At 43.9% G+C, this 22,640-nt stretch overlaps 1 protein-coding gene across 6 annotated transcripts in view; it reads right to left on the reverse strand.

Moving 5' to 3' along the window:
- The window catches only part of pcnt (pericentrin), a 323,443-nt gene that overhangs the window by 119,899 nt on the left and 180,904 nt on the right, over positions 1 to 22,640 (reverse strand). For all 6 annotated transcript variants that reach the window (XM_048534231.2, XM_059647013.1, XM_048534228.2 and 3 more), the window contains 2 exons: positions 10,253 to 10,489; positions 5,671 to 5,841 (listed from right to left, as the gene is read on the reverse strand). In XM_048534231.2, the coding sequence (XP_048390188.2) occupies positions 5,671 to 5,841; positions 10,253 to 10,489 (408 nt within the window). The remainder of the gene's footprint in view (positions 1 to 5,670; positions 5,842 to 10,252; positions 10,490 to 22,640) is intronic.

Consider the following 22,640-nt stretch of genomic DNA (forward strand, 5'->3'; position numbering starts at 1 on the left):
CCCTCTAAAACTCTTACTCCTCACCTTAAGCTTAAGTCCCCTGGTCTTAGACACGTCCACCACATAGAAAAGATTCTCACAATCTACCTTGTTCATGCCTCTCAATTTTGTATTGCTCAATGGGATCCCTTGCCTGCCTCAGCCTCTTTTGCTATAGATAAAGCAAACCCAGCCTATCCCATAACTGAAATTTTCCATTCCAGAAAACATCCTGGTTAACCTGCTCTCCATACTCTCAAGTGCAATCACTGCCCGATAATTTGGCAACCAGAATTGCATACAGTATTCCATTGGTGGCCTAGCCAGGGATGCATCTGCTGTTTGATGTGGTGTTTGTTGACCTACATTTAGCTAATTTTAATTTATTTTTATTCATTCATGGCATGTGGGCGTCCCTGGCTGACCAGCATTTCTTGCCCACCTCTAGCTGCCAAATGAGCTGCTTTCTTGATCTGTCACAGTGTAGGTTGACGTACAATATCATTAGTCAGGGAATTCCAGGATATTGACTCTGTGATAATGAAGAAATGGCAATATATTTCCAAATCAGTTTGGCTTGAAAGGAAACTTGCAAAAGGCATTGTTCCCACTTATCTGCTGCTTTTGTCCTTCTACATAGAAGTCATTGTGGATTTGGAAGGTACTGTTTGACGATCTTTGGTGAATTTCTGCAGTGTATCTTGTAGAGAATACACACCGCTGTTATTCAGCATTGGTGATGGAGGGAATGGACACTTGTGGATGTGGTACCAATCAAGTGGGCTGTTTTTTCTTGGATAGCATCAAGCTTCTTGAGTACTTCCAGATGCCAGAGTAGAAGCCTTTCTATTCTTGTAAAGTTTATTTTCTTTGTTTAAAATCAGTGGATTCTTTGGGCATTATTCTCTTAAGTTCCTGGGATTCCAAACTTTCCTTACTTTAAACTAAAAAGTTACAAGTCCCTAGCCAGGTCACAGCAAATTAAATGGTCTTGTTTGGAACATAGTACTTCTTGTTCCACAAGATAAAATTTTATTAACTAGTAATTAACTAATACTTTCCAGGAATACATCTTTTGGTTCATCAACCTTTTCTGTTAGTCGATCAAAAAAATTCAATTCAACGAGTCATGCTTGATTAGTCTCTTGTAAATCTATGCTGGATCCCCTTAATTAACTAAAATCACTCCAAATGTTTTTCATTTTTTCTTGAATTAGGATAGTAAGTCCATCACTCTCTAAACTGCTGGCAAAGTCCGTCTGCTTTCTTCACTTGCACTTCGTTAGTGAAATGGGATTTAAACCAACTGAGATCTTTTCACAGGGCAGTGAAGTCCAAAACTAGACAGCATAACTTTAGGGTGAGAGGGGCAATGTTTAAAATGGACCTGAGGGGCAACTTTTTCATGTAGAGAGTGGTGCACGTATGGAATGAGATGCCAGAGGAAGTGGTGGACTCTGGTAGAATTACAAAACTTAAAAGACATCTGGATCAGTATGTGATAAGAACAGGTTAGAGGGATATGGGCCAAATGCTGGCAAATGAGATGTGATTAATTAAGGGTATCTGGTTGGCTTGGACGAGTTGGACTGAAGAGTCTGTTTCCATGCTGTACAGCTCCATGGCTCTATAATTGGGCTCAGTGATTTATCTATTTGAAGAATATACAAGCCTTTCCAGTAAAAATTGCCCAGCTATTAACTCTACCATCTCCATGTCTGTGAAAATTTTGTCGGCAGCTTCTGAATAAACATAACAAAAAGTACTAAAATATTCCGAGCCTTGCCCTCCATTTCTTAGTATTTATCGCCATCCTTGTTTTGAATGCATTTCAACCACTAGTTTGCCATTTACATGCATGGAAGATTCTTAAGCTTCCTTGATGTAAACTGTTATTCTATTCTCATTTTTCTTTGTTAGCAATTTGGGAGGTGGTGTTGTTAAAGGTTTACAAAAGTTACATGCACCTTCCTAGAGTAAAACAACCTGGAATCCCCTTTGGCAACCACTCCATTCTACTCTGGCTGTCAAGTAGAATTCAAAATAGGTCATGCAAACTCCTTCATTCCTCCATTTACCCTAAATTAAATTGTTTCAAAACAATCTTACACACCTCACATTCCTATTGACCTCATCTTAACTTTTATCCAATGCAATTTCTATATTGTGACATTGGATTTATGTGCACAGTCATAGTATTTACTCAACATCTCAGCTATGCTTTCCCTATGATCTTTTATTAATTTGCCCTTCATCTGATATCCTTTTACTTTATGTACACTTTTGAAAGATTTAAGTTACCTTTCATTAACTTCACCTTGAATTCTTTGGCCTTCTGTTTTGTTAGCAAGTCTGTAAGGTGGATCTAATTTTCTTTCAACAAATACACGTTGTTCCTCGCATTTCCTTTCTGAATTCTATTCTGTCATTTCATATTTCATTTAATTTTCCACTGTATTTTTCATTTGACATTTATCAGATTTTTTTTACATTAAACCCTCCGACTTTGATCATGCAGAGAGTTCCACCTATGGGTGCAACTCCTCTCTGCATTGGGACATGGCTGCTGTACCGCAAAACTCACCTTTGAAAGCATCATACCACTCATTTACCATTTTACCTATTGATCTTTGATTTCATCCAGTGGGAAAGAATGCTTTCCTGCTCACTGTACTTAATCTCCCGTAAATAGCTTTCAGTCATCTTTGTTTATTTGCAATATACCAGACACACTGCAAACTATCAGACATGAAACTTTCAGATTGCCCAATCCTTTTGAGGGGGTTTTGGAGGCGTCTCTGCCGCATCTGCTCCCAGGATGAGGCATTCCACTCCCGCACATCCCAGATGTCCTCATTCTTCAAAGGCCTGCAACATCCCCCCACCCTGCAGTGATTGAGAACACCCTCGACCATGTCTCCCGCATTTATCACACCTCATCCCTCACACCCCGTCCTCGCAAAACTGCTCGAAGAGAATCCCCCTAGTGTCCACATACCACCCCACCAACCTCTGGACACAACGCATCATCCTCTGACACTTCCGCCATTGACAATCTGACCCCATCACCAAAGACATTTTTCCCACCCCACCCTTGTCTGTCTTCCGGAGAGACCACTCTCTCCGCGGCTCCCTTGTCCGCTCCACACACCCCTCCAACCCTACCACACCCGGCACTTTCCCCTACAACCACAGGAAGTGCTACACCTGCCCCCAAACCACTTCCCTCATCCCCATCCTAGGCCCCAAGAATGTTCACCTGCACATTCTTTGAGGATGTGACTAGAAAAGTTGATGAGGGTTGAGCTGTGGATGTGGTGTATATGGACTTCAGTAAGGCATTTGATAAGGTTCCCCATGGTAGGCTCATTCAGAAGGTCAGGAGGAATGGGATACAGGGGAACTTAGCTGTCTGGATACAGAATTGGCTGGCCAACAGAAGACAGCGAGTGGTAGTAGAAGGAAAATATTCTGCCTGGAAGTCAGTGGTGAGTGGTGTTCCACAGGGCTGTGTCCTTGGGCCTCTACTGTTTGTCATTTTTATTAATGACTTGGATGAGGGGATTGAAGGATGGGTCAGCAAGTTTGCAGACGACACAAAGGTTGGAGGTGTCGTTGACAGTATAGAGGGCTGTTGTAGGCTGCAGCGGGACATTGACAGGATGCAGAGATAGGCTGAGAGGTGGCAGATGGAGTTCAACCTGGATAAATGTGAGGTGATGCATTTTGGAAGGTCGAATTTGAAAGCTGAGTACAGGATTAAGGATAGGATTCTTGGCAGTGTGGAGGAACAGAGGGATCTTGGTGTGCAGGTACATAGGTCCCTTAAAATGGCCACCCAAGTGGACAGGGTTGTTAAGAAAGCATATGGTGTTTTGGCTTTCATTAACAGGGGGATTGAGTTTAAGAGTCATGAGATCTTGTTGCAGCTCTATAAAACTTTGGTTAGACCGCACTTGGAATACTGCGTCCAGTTCTGGTCGCCCTATTACAGGAAAGATGTGGATGCTTTGGAGAGGGTTCAGAGGAAGTTTACCAGGATGCTGCCTGGACTGGAGGGCTTATCTTATGAAGAGAGGTTGACTGAGCTCGGACTTTTTTCATTGGAGAAAAGGAGGAGGAGAGGGGACCTAATTGAGGTATACAAGATAATGAGAGGCATAGATAGAGTTGATAGCCAGAGACTATTTCCCAGGGCAGAAATGGCTAACACGAGGGGTCATAGTTTTAAGCTGGTTGGAGGAAAGTATAGAGGGGATGTCAGAAGCGGGTTCTTTACACAGAGAGTTGTGAGAGCATGGAATGCATTGCCAGCAGTTGTGGAAGCAGGGTCATTGGGGTCATTTAAGAGACTGCTGGACATGCATATGGTAACAGAAATTTGAGGGTGCATACATGAGGATCAATGGTTGGCACAACATCGTGGGCTGAAGGGCCTGTTCTGTGCTGTACTGTTCTATATTCTATGTTCTATGTTCTACATCCGCCAATGTGGTATACTGAATTCGCTGTACACGGTGTGGCTTCCTCTACGTTGGGGAAACCTGCAGAACACCTATGCTCGGTTCGCAGTAAACAACTGCACCTCCCAGTCGCAAACCATTTTAACTCCTCCTCCCATTCCTTAGACGACATGTCCATCCTGGGCCTCCTGCAGTGCCACAATGATGCCACCCGTAGTTTGCAGGAACAGCAATTCATATTCCGCTTGGGAACCCTGCAGCCCAATGGTATCAATGTGGATTTTACCAGCTTCAAAATCTCCCCTCCCCCCACTGCATCCCAAAACCAGCCCAGCTCGTCCCAGCCTGCCTAAACTGTTCTTCCTCTCACCTATCCCCTCCTCCCACCTCAAGCCACAGCTCTATTTCCTACCTTCTGACCTCATCCCTCCCCCTTGACCTGTCCGTCCTCCTGGGCTGACCTATCCCCTCCCTACCTCCCCACCCATACTCTCCTCTCCACCTATCTTCTCCTCTATCCATCTTCAGTCCGCCTCCCCCTCTCTCCCTATTTATTTCAGAATTCTCTCCCCATCACCTTTTTCTGACGAAAGGTCGAGGCCCGAAACGTCAGCTTTTGTGCTCCTAAGATGCTGCTTGGCCTGCTGTGTTCATCCAACCCCATACTTTGTTATCTCGGATTCTCCAGCATCTGCAGTTCCCATTATCTCTGATCATAAATATAACCTAGTCAAGTGTTTTTGCCAATATCCCTTGCCCATGTGGAATAACAGTTACCAGCGGTGGCACAGTGGTTAGCAGTGCTGCCTCACAGCACCAGGCACCTGTGTTCAATTCCACCCTTGGGCGAGTGTCTGCGTGGAGTTTGCACATTCTCCCTGTGTCTGCATGGGTTTCCAGTGGGTGCTCCAGTTTCCTCCCACAGTCCAAAGATGTGCAGGCTAGGTAGATTAGCCATGCTAAATTGCCCGTAGTGTTCAGGGATGTGTAGATTAGGTGGGTTATAGGGGAATGAGTTGGTATGGACTTGTTGGGCCAAACAGCCTGTTTCCACACTGTAGGGATTCTATGATTCAAAGAAACACTGTACAATTACCTATAAAGTACCCCTCAATAAACCCAGTAAACTGACTAAACAGCAATGTAGCATCTCTAAAAACAACAATGCTAAAACACAGATCACAAATGGTCTTACTTTGGACCTAATGAAATTGTTTCTCAATCCCACCTCATCTTCCTTTGTCTGGAGAGCTTGTCGCTCATTCAGCAATTGCTGCTTTAGAGTTTGGTCAGAAAATCCTTCAATAGGGACTCTGTGTCTAGCTTCATCCAGTTTTGACTGTAGAGCAGATATCTGCATTAGGTTACTGTACTGTTGTTGTTGCAGGGATTCCTTGTCCTAGCACAAAAAAAAACAGAAGGAATATTTCAAAGCCGGTAGCACTCAAATTAAAAATAAAAATCAAACAGAAGCCCTTTCAGCCATTATCTTATGCAATTGTATAATATTTTACTTCCCATCAATGAGTGAAGCACACTTTAATCACATTACTATTATATACTCAGAACTGTTTCTGCTCACTTCCAACTTCAGTGAATTTTAGGGGAAGCAACAGCCTAGTGGTATTGTCACTGATTCATTAACTCAGATACCAGGTAATGTTCTGGGAACAAAAACAAAGTTGCTGGAAAAACTCAACAGATCTGGCAACATCTGTGAAGGAGAAAACAGGGAGTTTGTCCGCCTTCCACAGAGACTGTTCCCTTCGGGACACCCTGGTCCCCATTTCCTTCAGCCCCAACACCTCCCCACAGACCTATGACACTTTCCCCTCTAACCGGTGAAGGTGCAACACCTGCCCATTTACCTCCTCCCTCCCCACTATCCGTAGGCACAAACATACCTTACAGGTAAAGCAACACTTCACCTGCTCTTCCCAGAATCTAGCCTGCTGCATTCGCTACTGGTCTCCTCTACATCGGGGAAACGAAGCATAGAACACTACATTCTGCTCACAAAAAAGACCCTGAATTGCTTGTTGCCTGCCACTTCAATGCACCACCCTGCTCCCTGGCCAACATCTCTGTCTTCAGCTTGCTGCAGTGTTCCTGTGAAGCCCAACACAAGCTGGAGGAACAATACCGCATTTTCTGCTTGGGGGCCCTACAGCCCTCTGGACTCAATATTGAGTTCAATAATTTTAGGGCCTAAACTCTCCCATGTCCCAGCCCCCCACCCCACACACCAGGCCTTATTACCACTTAGTCTGCCATTACATACCCCCTGTTGTTAGTCACTAAAAGTCCCCATTAAGAACTACTCACCCTCCCAGCCTGATCGTTAGCAACACCTTTGTCTGTCCAACCATCTTTCTTTCTCTTTGAGCTCTATCCTATTGTTTACTCCCTACCCCACCCACCTCCCTATTTTCTGCATATAAACTGACGATTTCCCAGCCACCATCAGTTCTGAGGAAGGGTCACTGGACCCGAAACGTTAACTCTGTTTTCTCCTTCACAGGTGATGCCAGGCCTGCTAAGCTTTCCCAGCAACTTTGTTTTTGTTTCTGATTTACAGCATTCACAGTTCTTTTGTTTCTTTTTATAATCTTCTGGGGACACTGGTTTGAACCCTAGTAAGGTAGACGGTGAAATTTGAATTCTAAAGAAATTTGGAATTGAAGAGTCTAATGATGACCATGAGCCCATAGTCGACTGTTGCAAAAACCCATCCGATTCACAGGTGTCCTTTAGGGTAGGAAACTGCCATCCTTACCTGGTCCGGCCTACGTGACTCCAGACCCACAGCAAAGTGGCTGACTCTTAACAGTCTTCCGGGCAATTAAGGATGAGTGATAAATGCTAGCCTAGCCAGCAACGTCCTCAGCAGGTTAAGAAGCTGGACAAATTGAATGATGTGCAGCCATCTGGATGGTATCATACCGTGGCTGTATTTTGTGAAACTGACACCATACTTTCATTGTAAAACTGGCACTTTTGTTTAATACCACAACACATAATCCAAAGAGGGGCATGGAGCTGCTCATGATTCATTTTATGCAAAGTACAAACTGCCTTTATTATTTCATTCAGAAAGGTTCGCTGTACCAAACTAACTTGGATGCTTTTGAAATAACAGGTTTTCGAACACAGTACAATACTGCCTGGGTGAATTCATTTCTCAATCATTTCCAATTACTGCCAGATTGTATTAAACTCTGCAGCAGTAAGCTGACCAGCTTCATTCTCAACAAAATGGTGGCAATTTTAAGTTTATCATTAGTGCAGCAAATTGTGATCATCGACATTGTGAAATGAGATGGAGCCACCTCTCAATACTGTAGTTTGAACAAAGGACTCATGACTGCCCCTAACATCTTAAGAAAAGATGGTGTAAAAAAGCTCACTTAGGATCACTCAGTACAGGGAAAGAATATCTGTTTTGAGGTTGTTAACTTGCTCACCGAGCTGGCCTGTTTTTGTTCAGACGTTTGTCACCATGCAAGGTGACATCATCAGTGCAGCCTCCGATGAAGCAATGCTATTCTACTCTGCTTGGAATTTATACTGTCTGGTCTGTTATGGTGAGTACTATCATTTCCAATTTTGATCTGTATAGGATTTTATATGGGGTCCAATTCTATATGTTTGTTGATTGAAGTATGGGTGAAGAACCATGCCTCTATGAATTTCCATGCATGTCTATGTGTGGCTTGGGTTACTATGGGTATTAAATTCACAAGGGAAGAAGAAGACAAAGCCGTTTCTGGATGTTAAGGTAGAATGACTAGCAAACGGGCAGTTCCAAACCTCAGTACACAGAAAAGCAATCCATACAGGTCAAATCCTCAACTTCCATAGCAACCAAGGAAAATATTCTGTCTGGAAGTCAGTGGTGAGTGGGGTTCCACAGGGCTCTGTCCTTGGGCCTCTACTGTTTGTAATTTTTATTAATGACTTGGACGAGGGAATTGAAGGATGGGTCAGCAAGTTTGCAGACGACACAAAGGTCGGAGGTGTCGTTGACAGTGTAGAGGGCTGTTGTAGGCTGCAGCGGGACATTGACAGGATGCAGAGATGGCCTGAGAGGTGGCAGATGGAGTTCAACCTGGATAAATGCGAGGTGATGCATTTTGGAAGGTCGAATTTGAAAGCTGAGTACAGGATTAAGGATAGGATTCTTGGCAGCGTGGAGGAACAGAGGGATCTTGGTGTGCAGATACATAGATCCCTTAAAATGGCCACCCAAGTGGACAGGGTTGTTAAGAAAGCATATGGTGTTTTGGCTTTCATTAACAGGGGGATTGAGTTTAAGAGTCGTGAGATCTTGTTGCAGCTCTATAAAACTTTGGTTAGACCGCACTTGGAATACTGCGTCCAGTTCTGGGCGCCCTATTATAGGAAAGATGTGGATGCTTTGGAGAGGGTTCAGAGGAGGTTTACCAGGATGCTGCCTGGACTGGAGGGCTTATCTTATGAAGAGAGGTTGACTGAGCTCGGTCTCTTTTCATTGGAGAAAAGGAGGAGGAGAGGGGACCTAATTGAGGTATACAAGATAATGAGAGGCATAGATAGAGTCGATAGCCAGAGACTATTTCCCAGGGCAGAAATGGCTAGCACGAGGGGTCATAGTTTTAAGCTGGTTGGTGGAAAGTATAGAGGGGATGTCAGAGGCAGGTTCTTTACGCAGAGAGTTGTGAGAGCATGGAATGCGTTGCCAGCAGCAGTTGTGGAAGCAAGGTCATTGGGGTCATTTAAGAGACTGCTGGACATGCATATGGTCACAGAAATTTGAGGGTGCATCCATGAGGATCAATGGTCGGCACAACATTGTGGGCTGAAGGGCCTGTTCTGTGCTGTACTGTTCTATGTTCTATGTTCTATGTTCTATGTAACCACTCCAATGTCCACTAGGAATCATGGCGGTCCACAAGCCCACAGCCACTCTACGACAAACACCTACAAGAATTAAAAACCCCATTCCCGCAACTTGTAGAACGAACGTGGTTTACAAAACATCATGCAATGACTGCCACAAACATTACATCGGACAGACAGGAAGGAAACCAGCCATCAGAATACACGAACACCGGCTGGCAGCAAAACAGCACAACAAACTCTCCTTAACATCTGTACATTCAGACAACGAAGGCCATCACTTTAACTGGGACAAAGTAACGTAGTAGCCCAAACCAAACATAGATACGCATGGGAATTCCTAGAGGCTAGGTTCTCCACCCATATTTCAATCAACAAGCATATAGAATTGGACCCCACAAAAAAGCACGTACAGATCAAAACCGGAAATGACGGTACTCACCATAACAGACCAGACAGTACAAATTTCAAACAGAATAACATCGAGGAGGTTCCACTGATGATGTCATCTAGTATGGTGATGAAATGTCTGAACAAAAACAAGCCAGCTTGGCGAGCAAGTCAACACCTCATCCACAACCCGAACTACAGATCTTTGACAATACTTTAAATTATCTGTTTTGCCTCTTTGATAAGGTTATCAATTAGTATTCCTCCCATGCTCTTTGCCCAAAAGCCTGCAAATTTATTTTTCAATTAAAATATCCAGTTGCTTTTGATTTTGCCATGATCTTTGCAAGCTTCAGGGCCATTATACTGCTCCTTCCAGATATGTTCTTAGAAAATGCCAGCTAATCCTTTCAACAAGGGTTTACAGCTATTAATTCTGGCAATTGATTTAAAGGGGCTGCTTACTACCAAAATACATACATATCAGCTTGACCATTTTGAAATAAAGCTTCACAAAGGTATCATTACTGATCCTCCCTCACCTGTGATAATTCTTCCTCTATCCGCCTCATCTTCTGCATTTCTTGCTCTAGATGGTGAACTTGCTTTTCTGCATTGGCATTGGATAACACTACTTGCTCAAGCTCTTTGATCTGAGCTTCCAGTCTTGCTATTTCTTCGTTTTGTTCTTGCACATCTCTCTCCAAGTGTTCCTTTTTAAGCAGCAACTCATTGTATTCATCAGTCTTTAACTGGATCTGAGCTTCTATAGTTTCCACCTTAAGACAGTGTGCACAAATACACTATAAGTCATGAGCAAAGAGTTGTACTATGTTTGATTAGGAAAACCAGGTCACTGCTAAAATTGAAACATTCTGCCATTACATTACAATTATATTATGTTATATGAGAATCATTTCACTGTGAGAGAAACAAGTTAATAATTGGCTGCTTACCAGTTCTGAGAAATCTGGACAGATTAAGAACAGTAATGGCTTCGTCAGTGATGGACTTGTTTTTTAATGTTAGAAAAGGACTTTACTTACATTTTCTTACAATTATGAATTAAAATATGGACGTACATGGAATAGTGTAGGTTAGATGGGCTTGAGATCGGTATGACAGGTCGGCACAGCATCGACGGCCGAAGGGCCTGTACTGTGCTGTAATGTTCTATGTTCTAAAATTATATTTCCGTACTAATTACTTGAACCAATCTCAGTTTATAATAAAATAGAGATGCTATAACTTTCCATGTTTTCTCTTCAGGCTCTTCTTAGTAAATCAGTAGAAAGGGAACTTAAAAGAACAAATCAACAAGGACAATCTTCTAAATTTTTTTTATCACATAACATGTCAAAGCATCATCTTCTTAAATATCCATTCTATTCTCTATGAAGACATTAAAATAAGTTTTCAATATAAGTTTTAAAAATTAATTTACGAGCTGTGGGTGTTGCAGTCTGGACCAACATTTGCTACTAATCCTTCGTTGCCTTTCAGAAGATGGTGGAGAAATGCTACTTTGAACTGCTGCAGTATAAGACCAGATTTAAAGATTCGAGGGGGAGAAATGCTTTGCAGATGATCTCGGGAGAAGTTCAAAGGTTTAACTTTAAATACCCCAGCATCAATCTGCAAGAATGACCATAATCTTCTAGTTGTTTGCCATTTCAACACACCAACGTACATTCACACAAACAGTTCTGTCCTAGGCCTGCTGCAGTATTCCAGTGAAGCCCAACTTGACTTGGAGGAGGAAGCATCTCATTTTTCACTTGGGCACTTTGCAGCCTTCAGGTCTTAATGATTGATGTTTGACAACTACAGACAACGAATTCTGTTCTCCAATTTGCTGAATCCCCTCCTGCCACATGTTGCTTACATGTGTTTGCTCTTAGCAGTACTGACATTTCATGTGCTATTAACACTGACCATTAACATCTAATCTTCCATCTGTATTGCTCTTCTATTACCATTAGCACTTCCCTTTGCCTTGCTCTGGCTATGCCATCTGTTCCACTTATCCCTCCTCCCTTTTTAACAGTATAAAAATGTTACTTTTCCAATCCCTCCTGAAGTTCTGAGGAATTGTAGTGGACTCTGTTAACTCAATTTCTCTCTCCACATATGCTGCCAAATCTGCTATATTTCACTGGCACTTTCTGTTTTTATTTCAGTGTTAAAGTCCTCCCCTCCTCAATGAGGGCAAACTGGAACTTGATGTTCTCACCTGCACTTCACAAAATTGATAAAGCAATTCATAGAAAAGCTACTGCAGTTGAAAGCATTACAAGTTTTAGTTCCAGGAGATTACTTAAAACTGTCACCATAGCTCTTGTCAAACAGCTTCTAGCAGCTTCATGGAGGTGGAGGTGTTGACAGAGAAGAATATAATCCAGGACTCAATTATTGCTCTTGGATGAAGATGTTTTCCCGGTTCTCAGAATCAAATTACACAAACAGTTGTTTCAGAGTAGATTTGTAGCTCGGGTTATTGATGTTGTGGTTGGTTGGCTCATCAAGCTGATTCGTTGTTCTGTAAATGTTTCATTACCCTGCTGGCTAACATCAGTGAAGCCTCTGACGAAGTGCAGTTGTATTTTCCCGCCTGTTTTTTAAACTCTGGTGTCTGTTGCTGGATTAATTCACCTCTGGTTTTCTGTCGCAATGGAGCGTATATGGTGTCTAGCTCTATGTATTAATTGATGGCTTTCTTAGTGGAGAACCAAGCATCTAGGAATTCCCATGCTCGTCTCTGCTTCGCCTGTCCTAGGATCATGGTGTTGTTAGTTTCCTTCCTGTTTGTCCGGTGTAATGTTTCTTGCAGTCTCTGCCGGGCATCTTGTAGATGACATTGGTGCTGTCCATGGCAGGGAGTGGGTCTTTAGTTCGGGGGAGCACTTGTCATAGGGTTGATGTGGACTTGTGTGCCACTCTGATGCCCAGCGAACGTAGAAGTCTTGTGGTGAGTTCTGAAGCGTTCCTGATGTACAGCAGTGTGATGAGTGTGTCGGGACGTATAGAATCTTTCTGATGCTGTTCCCGTAGGCACCTCCTGACCCAGTTCTTTGGATATCCATTATCCTTGAACACTTGGAAGGGGTATTCCTCCTCCACTTGGCATAGTTCTATGTTGCTGCAGTATGTTGTTGCCCTTTTAAACAGAGTTCGCACGCAGCTTCATTGTGTGTGTTGGGATGGTTACTATTGAAGTTCAATACCTGGTCTGTGTGTGTGGCTTTTTGTTGTACTTTAGTTTGCAGTTCCCCATTTGTCTTGCGCTCTACCATGATGTCCAGGAATGGGAGTTATTTGTTCTTCTCCTCCTCTCTGGTGAATTTTATTCCGGTGAGGGTGTTGTTTAAGAGTTTGCGTGTCTCGACCATGATATCGTTTGACATCATTGCCCTATTCACATCAATAGACATACCACTAGCAAGGGAAACAATGACAACATTACTTGAACAAGAACACAACCCCAGTGAAACCATTTCCAAGGACAACATGCTTAAACGACTGGACCTACGCCTGACCACCCACTTCACCTTCAACAGCCAAACATATGAGCAAATCAATGGGACACCCATGGGATCGCCCATCTCTGGACTCACAGCAGAAGCACTGATGCAAAGACTGGAAAGGACTGCCCTTCCGCAAATCCAACCTAAACAATGGATACGCTACGTAGTCTACACCTTTGCAATCATTAAACGGACCAAACTAGGACAGACACACAAACTCATAAATAACACTCTCACTGGAACAAAATTCACCAGAGAGATGAAGAAGAACAAACAACTCCCACTCCTGGACGTCATGGTAGAGCGCAAGACAAATGGGGAACTGCAAACGAAAGTACACCGAAAAGTCACACACACAGACCAGGTATTGAACTTCATTAGTAACCATCCCAACACACACAAATGAAGCTGCGTGCGAACTCTGTTTAAAAGGGCAACAACACACTGCAGCAACATAGAACTATGCCAAGAGGAGGAGGAATACCCCTTCTAAGTGTTCAACGATAATGGATATCCAAAGAACTGGGTCAGGAGATGCCTACAAGAACAGCATCAGAAAGGTTCTACATGCCCCAACACACTCATCACACTGCCCTACATCAGGAACGCGTCAGAACTCACCACAAGACTTCTACGACCGCTGGGCATCAGAGTGGCACACAAGCACACGTCAACCCTACGACAGCAGCTCTCCCGAATTAAAGACCCACTCCCCGCCATGGACAGGACCAATGTCATTTGCGGCACGGTGGCTCAGTGGTTAGCACTGCAGCCTCACAGCACCAGGGACCCAGGCTCGATTCCAGGCTTGGGCAACTGTCTGTGTGGAGTTTGCACATTCTCCCCTGCATGGGTATCCTCCGGGTGCTCCAGTTTCCTCCGACAGTCCAAAGATGTGCAGGCTAGGTGGACTGGCCATGCTAAATTGCCCGTAGTGTTCAGGGATGTGTGGGTTATAGGGGGATGGGTCTGGGTGGGATGCTTCAAGGGGCAGTGTGGACTTGTTGGGCCAAAGGGCCTGTTTCCACACTGTAGGGAATCTAATCTACAAGAACCCCTGAAGAGACTGCAAGAAACAATACCTTGGACAAACAGGAAGGAAACTAACAACAAGGGTACATGAACACCAACTGGCTACAAAAAGACACGACCAATATGCACTCATCTCAATCCACATAGACAAATGGAACCACGAGTTCGACTGGGACAACACTAAGGTCCTAGGACAGACTAGGCAGAGAAAAGTACGAGAATTCCTGGAAGCATGGCACTCCCTGAAGCATGTTATTACTGAACACATTGAACTCGACCCCATATACTTTCCACTACAGAGGAAACCTGGAAGTGAGGCAATCCATTGCAACGGACCCCAGAGTTTAAAAACCAGGCGGGAAAACACACCTCCGCTTCATCAGAACTGCATTGAGGATGTTACCAAGCACGGTAACAAAACGTCTGTAGAACAACAAACCAACCTGGCCAGCCAACCAACCTCAACACCGACAACTCCAGCTACAGATATACTCCAAAACCTTACAGCATCAATGGGCTTGAGCAAAACTGAAGTCACTGAGAAAGAGGGAGGAAACTCTCCACTGACTACAGCATTTGCCTTGCACAGAAGGAGCTGTTAGATGACAAATGCCTCTGCATCAGTTGACTGCTGCAGGAGCTTTTCTGAGGAATGCCCTGGAGCTAAATATCTCAAGCTGTTTGATCAGTTTTTCCCAACATTATAAATGGGTATGCTTGCAAATGATTTCACAGCATTCAGTATTATTTAGAATTCTTCAGAATGCACCAAGACCTAAACAGCAGCTAGGGTGCACCTGGTAATTGGTAAGTACCATGTGTACCACACAAGTACCAGGAACTGACCATCTTCAAGAGAAAATCTAACCATCTCCCCTTAAATTCAATGGTGTCGCCATTACTGAATCTCCCACGACCAACATCCTCAGGCTTCCCGTGACCAGAAACCAAAGTGGGCGAGCCAAATAAACAATGTACCAGAAGAGAAGTAGGCATTTTCATAGATGATTATAGCACAGGAGAGGCCGTTTAGCCAACTGTGTCCATAACCATCAACAAAAGTCTGACTACATAGCCCCATTTTCCAGCTTTTCACCTGTAGGCCTGGAAGATATGGCATCACAAGCGATTGGTGGGGTTGTAAATAGTGAACAGGATTGTCATCAGATGGCTAATCAATGTAAAATAGAATTCAACTTGGATAAATGTGAGTTGATACACTCGTGCAGGATAAACAAGGGAATACATGATAATGGCAGGACCTGGGAAGTACTGTGAGGGAAATGACTGTACTGGAGAGGGTACAGAGGAGCTTGACTAGGATGTTGAGTCAATACTGTGTGGAGCTGGAGGAACATAGCAAGTCAGGCAGCACAGGAGCAGGCAAATCGACGTGTCGAGGGATCCATGATCAGGGAGCAGGGCCAGGAAACCATGCAGTATTTCACATACGCCTTAACCAGCATTTTATACAATTCCAGCATAACTTCCTTGCTCTTGTTTTCTGACCCTCAGCTAATAAAGACATGCATTGCTTATGCCTTCTTAACCACCTTATCTCCTTTGTTAACCACACAGTTAATCTTCATGTCACCTACAAACTTGTGGGATATGTGGGTATGTGCACCAAGACCCCTTTGATCTTCAGTAGTCATTCAGCACAAGACAGGTCTTTTCTTCTGTATTGGCAAAAATGCACTTAAATCTACTCTGGTCTCACTTTCCAGCGCTAAGCTCATAGCCTTGAATGTTATGACATTTCATGTTCTCAATCAGGTATTTTTTATTTGAAGGTTGAGAGGTTACCTGCTTCAACTACTCTCCCAAACAAATCCCTACTAACCTCTGGGTGAATACTGTTACCCTCATTTCCCCTCGAAACCTCCTGTTTTTCATGTTAAAAATAAATTCTCTTGGTATTCAACCAAAAAATAAGGGGAACAGCTGCTTTCTAGTCATCCTGTCCTTGCCCCTCGTATGTTATACACCCTTATCAGTTTTTGTTCAACCTTCTCTGCTCAAAAGTAAACAATCCAACCTTATTCAACTTCTCTTCATAGCTAAGATGTTCCATCCCAGGCAATATTCTACATAGCTATGGAGAAGGAGAGGATTAGGCAGAATGGGAGGATATTTAATTGGGGAAGAGGAAACTATGATGCGATTAGACATGAGTTAGGAAGCATGGACTGGGAGCAGTTGTTCCATGGTAAGGGAACTATAGACATGTGGAGACGGTTTAAGGAACAGTTGTTGGGAGTGATGAGTAAATATGTCCCTCTGAGACAGGCAAGAAGGGGTAAGATTAAGGAACCTTGGATGACGAGAGCGGTGGAGCTTCTAGTGAAAAGGAAGAAGGTAGCTTACATAAGGTGGAGGAAGCTAGGGTCAAGTTCAGCTAGAGAGGATTACATGCAGGCAAGGAAGGAGCTCAAAAATGGTCTGAGGAGAGCCAGGAGGGGGCACGAGAAAGGCTTGGCAGAAGGAATCCGGGAAAACACAAAGGCATTTTACACTTACGTGAGGAATAAGAGAATGGTCAAAGAAAGAGTAGGGCCGATCAGGGATAGCATAGGGAACTTGTGTGTGGAGCCTGAGGAGGTAGGGGAAGCCCTAAATGAGTTTTTTGCTTCTGTCTTTACGAAAGAAACCAACTTTGTAGTGAATGAAACCTTTGAAGAGCAGGTGTGCATGCTGGAATGGATAGAGATAGACGAAGCTGATGTGCTGAAAATTTTGTCAAACATTAAGATTGACAAGTCGCCAGGCCCGGATCAGATTTGTCCTCGGCTGCTTTGGGAAGCGAGAAATGCAATGGCTTCGCCACTTGCGAAGATCTTTGCATCCTCGCTCTCCACTGGAGTCGTACCTGAGGACTGGAGAGAGGCAAATGTAATTCCTCTCTTCAAGAAAGGAAATAGGGAAATCCCCGGCAATTATAGACCGGTAAGTCTCACGTCTGTCGTCTGCAAGGTGTTAGAAAGGATTCTGAGGGATAAGATTTATGACCATCTGGAAGAGCATGGCTTGATCAAATACAGTCAACACGGCTTTGTGAGGGGTAGGTCATGCCTTACAAACCTTATCGAGTTTTTTGAGGATGTGACTAGAAAAGTTGATGAGGGTCGAGCTGTGGATGTGGTGTATATGGACTTCAGTAAGGCATTTGATAAGGTTCCCCATGGTAGGCTCATTCAGAAGGTCAGGAGGAATGGGATACAGGGGAACTTAGCTGCTTGGATACAGAATTGGCTGGCCAACAGAAGACAGCGAGTGGTAGTAGAAGGAAAATATTCTGCCTGGAAGTCAGTGGTGAGTGGAGTTCCACAGGGCTCTGTCCTTGGGCCTCTACTGTTTGTAATTTTTATTAATGACTTGGACGAGGGAATTGAAGGATGGGTCAGCAAGTTTGCAGACGACACAAAGGTCGGAGGTGTCGTTGACAGTGTAGAGGGCTGTTGCAGGCTGCAGCGGGACATTGACAGGATGCAGAGATGGGCTGAGAGGTGGCAGATGGAGTTCAACCTGGATAAATGCGAGGTGATGCATTTTGGAAGGTCGAATTTGAAAGCTGAGTACAGGATTAAGGATAGGATTCTTGGCAGCGTGGAGGAACAGAGGGATCTTGGTGTGCAGATACATAGATCCCTTAAAATGGCCACCCAAGTGGACAGGGTTGTTAAGAAAGCATATGGTGTTTTGGCTTTCATTAACAGGGGGATTGAGTTTAAGAGTCGTGAGATCTTGTTGCAGCTCTATAAAACTTTGGTTAGACCGCACTTGGAATACTGCGTCCAGTTCTGGGCGCCCTATTATAGGAAAGATGTGGATGCTTTGGAGAGGGTTCAGAGGAGGTTTACCAGGATGCTGCCTGGACTGGAGGGCTTATCTTATGAAGAGAGGTTGACTGAGCTCGGTCTCTTTTCATTGGAGAAAAGGAGGAGGAGAGGGGACCTAATTGAGGTATACAAGATAATGAGAGGCATAGATAGAGTTGATAGCCAGAGACTATTTCCCAGGGCAGAAATGGCTAGCACGAGGGGTCATAGTTTTAAGCTGGTTGGTGGAAAGTATAGAGGGGATGTCAGAGGCAGGTTCTTTACGCAGAGAGTTGTGAGAGCATGGAATGCGTTGCCAGCAGCAGTTGTGGAAGCAAGGTCATTGGGGTCATTTAAGAGACTGCTGGACATGTATATGGTCACAGAAATTTGAGGGTGCATAGATGAGGATCAATGGTCAGCACAACATTGTGGGCTGAAGGGCCTGTTCTGTGCTGTACTGTTCTATGTTCTATGTTCTAATATCTTGATGAATCTCCTTGGTACTTATTCCAGTACAATCTCATCCCTCCAATAAGTGCAGTGACCAGAACTGCACATAGTTTGCCAGTTGTGGCCTAAATGAAGTCCTGGACAGCTCTGGCATTACCTCCCTGTTCTATTAATCCATGCCTTGACTGATAAAGGCATTGATCCATATTCTTTTTTAATGACCCTATTAATCTGTTGCACTATCTTCAGGGACGTGTGAACAAGTATCGCAAACCTCTCTTTTCCTGAGCTTCCTCGTGCCCTGCCATTCATTCAATATTCTCCAATCTTGTCACTTGCTTCAAAGTGCATCACCGCACACTTAGCAGGGTTAGATTCGATCTGCCACTGATCTGCTAATTGACCAGCCCACCTGTATCCTCTGGAAGCTAAGCCTTCTTTTACACTGTCAATCATACAGTTAATCTTCATGTTACCTACAAATTTACTTATCATTTCCCCTCTACATTCTCACATCCTTTTTCCCCGTTAGTCCTTCCTAAATGTATTATCTTTCACTTTTCTGGGTTGAAATTCATTTGGCACTGCTTAGCCTACTGAGTGCTTTTTACTAAATTCCACAGTAGTTTACAGCTCACTATTGGCCATCCTACCAACGTACATGTCATCTGAGAACTTTTTGATCATTCACCCTACATTCTAGTCCAAATCATTCATGTGGATGACAGAGTCCTGTGGGACTCCACCCTTCGCTTCCTGCCTCTCAGCCAATTATGGATCCAATGTGCCCCTTTGCCTTGGATCCCATGGTCTCTTATTTTCTTAACCTGTCTGTCATGATGGATCTTATCAAAAGCCTTCTCGACGTCCATGTAAATCATATCAAATGCATTATCTTCATCAATACTCTCGGTTGCTTTCTCAAAGCAATGTGTCAACCATTACCTTCTCTTAACAAATCCATGCCAACTGTCCCTGATTAATCCATGTCTCTCAAATGCAAAAGCATTCTGTCCTTCAGAATTCTAAGAATGTCTCCACCACTGAGATTAGACAAACTGCCTGTAATTTCCTGTTTATCTATTTCTCTTTTTTAAATACAGGGGAGACAGGGGAAGAATGTGCAAACTCCACCCAAGGGTGGAATCGAACCCAGGTCCTTGGTGCTGTGAGGTAGTAGTGCTAACCACTGAGCCATTGTGCCGCCCAACTGAATAGGTAGTTCACATGAGTCTTCACGGTGGAAGATATCAGTACCATACCAGAACATCAAAAGAGTCAGGGGCAGAGGTGAGTGTACTGGCCATCATTAAAGATAATGTGCTGGGGAAGCTAAGGTCTGAAAGTGGATGAACTACATCACAGAGATCTGAAGGAGACAGCTGAGTGGACTGTATGGACATTGGTGGTGATCTTTCAGGAATCATTGGAGTCAGGGAGGGTCCTAGAGGACTGAAAAATGGCTAATGCAACACCCCTGTTCAGGACAGGGAGGAGGCAGAGGACAGTGGGCACGACCTTGGTTGTTGGTAAGATTTTATAGGCCATTATCATGACTGAGATTATGGAGTATTTGGAAGATAAATAGATGAAATAGGTCGGAGTCTGCACAGCTCTATCAACAGGGGTTCATGCCTGACAAATCTGTTAGAATTCTTTGAAGAGGTAATGAGAAAATTAGACAAAGGAGAGCAGTGGTCGTGATACATTTAGATTTCCAGAAGACCTTTGACAAGATGGGCGACAACGGGACCTTGATCACTTGGGCCAATGGGCCGAGGAGTGGCAGATGGAACTTAATTTAGATAAATGCATTTTGGAAAAGCAAATAAGGGCAGAATTTATACACTTAATAGTTAGGTCCTGGGAATGGTGCTTAACAAAGAGACCTGAGAGCACAGGTTCATTGTTCCTTTAAAGTAGAGTCGCAAATAGACAGGATAGTGAAGAAGACATTTGACATGCTTGCCTTTATTGGTCAGTTTATTGAGTATAGGAGTCGGGAGGTCATGTTGCAGCTGTACAGGATATTGGTTTGGCCACTTTTGGAGTATTGCGTGCAATTCTGGTCTCCCTGCTATATAAGAATGTTGTGAAACTAGTAAAGGTTCAGAAAAGATTTACAAGCATGTTGCCAGGGTTGGAGGATTGAGCGATTAGGAGAGGCTGAATAGGCTGGGGTTATTTTCACTGAAACGTCACAGGCTGAGGGGTGACCTTATGGAGGTTAATGAAATCATGAGCGTAAATAGGCAAGATCTTTTCTCCAGGGTGGGAGAGTCCAAAACCAGAGAGCATAGGCTTAAGGTGAGAGGGAAAAGATTTAAAAGGGACCTAACGGGCAATTTTTTCATGCAGATGAATGAAATGGGTTATCAGAGGAAGTGGTGGAGGCTCGTAAAAATACAACATCAAAAAGGCATCTGGACGGACATATGATTAGGAAAGGTTTAGAGGATTATGGGCCAAATGTTGGTAAAATGCTTTTAGGATATCTGGTCATCATGGACAAGTTGGACCAAAGGGTCTTTTTCCATGCTGTGTATCTCTATAGCTCTATGCCACAAAAGAGGCACTTTAAGAAGCTATGATATTAGAGACAAGGTAGTGGCATGCATGGAGGATTGGCTGACGGGCAGAAGACAAAGAGTGGATATAAACGCATCTTTTTCTGGATTGCAGCTGATGACTAGTGCAGTTCTGCAGGAGTCAGTGTTCAGACCACAACTTGTCACATTATATATCATCAATCTGGATGAAGGAAATAAAGGCATTGTTGCTCAGTTTGGAGGTGACACAAAGATAGATGGATGGCCAGGAAGTATTGAGGAGGCAAGGAGATTGCACAAAGACTTGGACAGGCTAGGAGATTGGGCAGTGAGGTGGGAGAGGTGGATTAGTAGCAGAGAAGATGGACAGGTTTTCAGGTCAAGGAGGCGGGGATGAGAGGAAAGGTTGGTCATGGGGAGATTTTGAAACTGGTAAAATCCACATTCAGGCCATTGGGCTGTAGGGTCCCGAGGTGGAATAGGAGGTGTTGCTCCTCCAGTTTGCGGGTGGCATTACTGTGACACTGGAAGAGGCTCAGGATGGACACGTCACCCAGGGAGTGAGTGGGGGAAGATAAAATGGTTCATGGCCGGAAGGTGTCATCATTTGTAATGAACAGAGCACAGATATAGAGAGACAGGGTAGTTGTCATGGGGGACTTCAACTTTCCAAATATTGACGAGGAACACTATAGTTCGAGTACTATAGATGGGTCAGTTTTTGACCAGTGTGTGCAGGACGGCTTCCTGACACACTATGTAGACAGGCCAACAAGGGGCGAAGCCACATTAGATTTGGTACTGGGTAACGAGCCCGGCCTGGTGTTAGATTTGGAAGTAGGTGAGCACTTTAGTGATAGCGATCACAATTCTGATATGTTTACTTTAGTGATGGAAAGGGATAGACGTATACCAATTGGCAAGAGTTATAGCTGGGGGAAAGGCAATTACGATGAGATTAGGAAAGATTTAGGGAGCATAGGATGGGGAAGGAAACTGCAGGGGATGGGCGCATTAGAAATGTGGAGCTTATGCAAGGAAAAGCTCCTGAGTGTCCGAGATAAGTATGCACCTGTCAGATAGGGAGGGAGCTGTAGAGTGCGGGAGCCGTGGTTTACGAAGGAAGTGGAATCTCTGGTCAAGAGGAAGAAGAAGGCTTATGTCAGGATGAGATGTGAAGGCTCAGTTAGGGTGCTTGAGGGTTACAAGGTAGCCAGGGAAGACCTAAAGAGAGAACTCAAAAGAGCCAAGAGGACACATGAGAAGTTGTTGGCGGATAGGATCAGGGTAAACCCTAAGGCTTTCTATAGGTATTTAAGGAATAAGAGAATGACGAAAGTAAGATTAGGGCCATCAAGGATAGTAGTGGAAAGTTGTGTGTGGAGTCAGAGGAGATAGGGGAAGCACTAAATGAATATTTTTCAACAGTATTCACTCTAGAAAACGACAACGTTGTCAAGGAGAATACTGAGATACAGGCTACTAGGCGAGGTGGGATTGAGGTTCACAAGGAAGAGTATTGGAAATCCTACAGAGTGTGAAAATAGATAAGTT

Source organism: Stegostoma tigrinum, chromosome 7 (assembly GCF_030684315.1).
Source record: "Stegostoma tigrinum isolate sSteTig4 chromosome 7, sSteTig4.hap1, whole genome shotgun sequence".
Classification (NCBI taxonomy): Eukaryota; Metazoa; Chordata; class Chondrichthyes; order Orectolobiformes; family Stegostomatidae; genus Stegostoma; species Stegostoma tigrinum.